At 42.0% G+C, this 2,500-nt stretch overlaps 1 protein-coding gene across 1 annotated transcript in view; it reads left to right on the top strand.

Annotated features, from left to right (window-relative positions):
* Positions 1 to 2,500, top strand: part of LOC307014325 (MAGUK p55 subfamily member 2-like) — a 16,350-nt gene that overhangs the window by 6,110 nt on the left and 7,740 nt on the right. Inside the window, exon 7 of the mRNA XM_079642199.1 lies at positions 1,539 to 1,723. Coding sequence (XP_079498325.1) covers positions 1,539 to 1,723 — 185 coding nt within the window. The remainder of the gene's footprint in view (positions 1 to 1,538; positions 1,724 to 2,500) is intronic.

The following is a 2,500-nucleotide window of genomic DNA, read 5'->3' as shown; positions in this document are numbered from 1 at the left end:
AAACGACCAAGGGGGGCCAGAGATATGGAAAATCCACCCAAATGACTCCAGAAGTGTTTTTTTGTGCTAAATCTCTCTAAAAAGGTCAAATATCACTTGTTTTGCATCAATCTTGATTCAGGGTACTTATTATCTGTTGTACTTTGGATTCCTAAAGCTTGTAGTCTACTAACCCATCATCCAAGGGTAGTTTTCACTATAAGTAAAAAATAACTTTTGGACGGACACTATAATTTACAGTTTTTTACCAAGTTCAATCTGAATTTTCTTTAAAATAAAAAACATCTATATTGATTCTGACTCTTCTACATCCAACTCACAGGTTTATCATTACTCTGAGAAAAAAGATTATTAATTTAACCCTTTAGAAGATATGGTCATTTGTTCTGGGAATGTCATTTTCGAGCCTGAGACCTGAAAAATAGGCTCAGGGTGGAACAGGTTAACAAGTTAGTAGTGGGTTCCCCCACAGGCTCAGTTCTTGGTCCTCTATTTGAATGTCTTTGGCTCATGGTATTGTTGTATTTGTAGTACCTTGAATCCCAGTTGTTCCTTGACTTGACTGAAGTTTTGATCTCTCTATACTAGCTAACTGTCTCTTCATTCGGAAAATGAGTAGATCCATACCGCTCATTTATCTGTATGCTAAATTTAAATGAAACGTTAGCAGTGGAGTACCTCAGGGCTCTGTCCTGGGTCCTCTATTTTAATATCTTTGGCTCACAGTGTTGTTATATTTGTGAACTGATAGGCTACTCATCATGTTCCCCTTCCTCAACGAGGTAAGGTAGACTGCTAGCTTGGTATGACATCCTTTTGATTCAAGGTGCTGGAAGTAGCTTGAATCCCATGGTTCCTTGACTTGACTGAAGTTGAGATCCCTCAAGAATTGTTAAGCGTCTCTCAACAAGTTAGTAGCGGTGTACCCCAAGGCTCAGTTCTTGGTCCTCTATTTTAATATGTTTGGATCACAGTATTGTTATATCTGTGGACTGCTTTGTTGTGTTGAGAGTAATTTGAATCCCAGTTGTTTTTGACTTGACTGAAGTTTTGATCTCCCTTTAATAACTAACTGTCCCCCAACTTAAGCCAATGAGCGGTTAGATTTTTGGGGAAAAAGGACCCATTGACTTTCTTCCTACGGAAAATGAGTAGATCCAAACCACTAATTTATCTGTAGGATACATTTTAATGAAACGTTAGCAGTGGCGTACCTCAGGGCTCTGTCCTGGGTCCTCTGTTTTAATGTTTCGGGCCCATGGTATGGTTATTTTTGTGAACTCCTTGGTTACCTTTATCTTGTTGTTATTGATGCATTACTTCAACACACTACTCTCATCTGAAACTTGGACAACTTTCTCTATGTTTTCTGCACATTTCTGCACAATGCTACCTCTTTAAAAACTGCACTGCTCCAGCTCTTTTAAATTATAATGTATTGCACATACAGTATATTATTTTCCCGATGTGGTCACCTATCCCGTTCCCCTACAGGTGCCTGCTTACAGTTACTGACGTGTTATCCGCTGTGTGTGCAGGTGAACGGGCGGGAGGTGGGTCAGGATGCCAGGGTTCTGCAGGAGGAGCTCCAGGCCACCAGTGGGTCTGTGGTTCTGAAGGTCCTGCCCAGCTACCACGAAGCCATCCCACCCAGGAAGGTGAGGACACATCAAGAGGACATACTGTCAGACATTAGTGGGATGAATAACTGCAATTATTCTGAGTGATATTGCAATCACGATATTAAAATACATTATCTTTCTAATTATCATTATTGTTGTAAAACGTATCAAAGTGATCATGGTGTGGTTTAGTTATAAAGAAGATCTGAACCAAACAAGCATCATTTAGGACGTCTGTAGAATAATCTCTGTAGCTCCACGATACATAATACTTCACATATTTGACCTCTTACAAATATTGTGCTTACTTCAATTTAGATAGATAGCACTATTCCATATTGAGATTTCGATAACGATTCCATTTCGATGTGGAGAGACGGTGTTGATGAAGAATACATATTTATTTCCAGAATACACAAATGAATGTAATGGAGTTTTGGCGATTAGGCCCCGTTGTGTAGGAGTATCATTCGGGAGGGGAGAACCGATCCCCCTGGTGGTTGTGAATGGATAGTTGGGGTCGGTCTGAAGGGGAGGGGCTTACTTTGACCCTGGTGGTGGTGAATGGATAGTTGGGGTCAGTCTGAAGGGGAGGGGCTTACTTTGACCCTGGTGGTGGTGAATGGATAGATGGGGTCGGTCTGAAGGGGAGGGGCTTACTTTGACCCTGGTGGTGGTGAATGGATAGTTGGGTTCGGTCTGAAGGGGAGGGGCTTACTTTGACCCTGGTGGTGGTGAATGGATAGTTGGGCTCGGTCTGAAGGGGAGGGGCTTAGCTTGACTCTGGTGGTGGTGAATGGATAGTTGGGGCTCGGTCTGAAGGGGAGGGGCTTAGCTTGACTCTGTGGTGGTCTAAAAATAAACGAATATCCTGATAC

This window comes from Notothenia rossii, assembly GCF_949606895.1.
Source record: "Notothenia rossii genome assembly, chromosome: 8".
Lineage (NCBI taxonomy): Eukaryota > Metazoa > Chordata > Actinopteri > Perciformes > Nototheniidae > Notothenia > Notothenia rossii.
The sequence above is the reverse complement of the archived record's forward strand: the minus strand, read 5'-3'. Positions and strand labels throughout refer to the sequence as shown.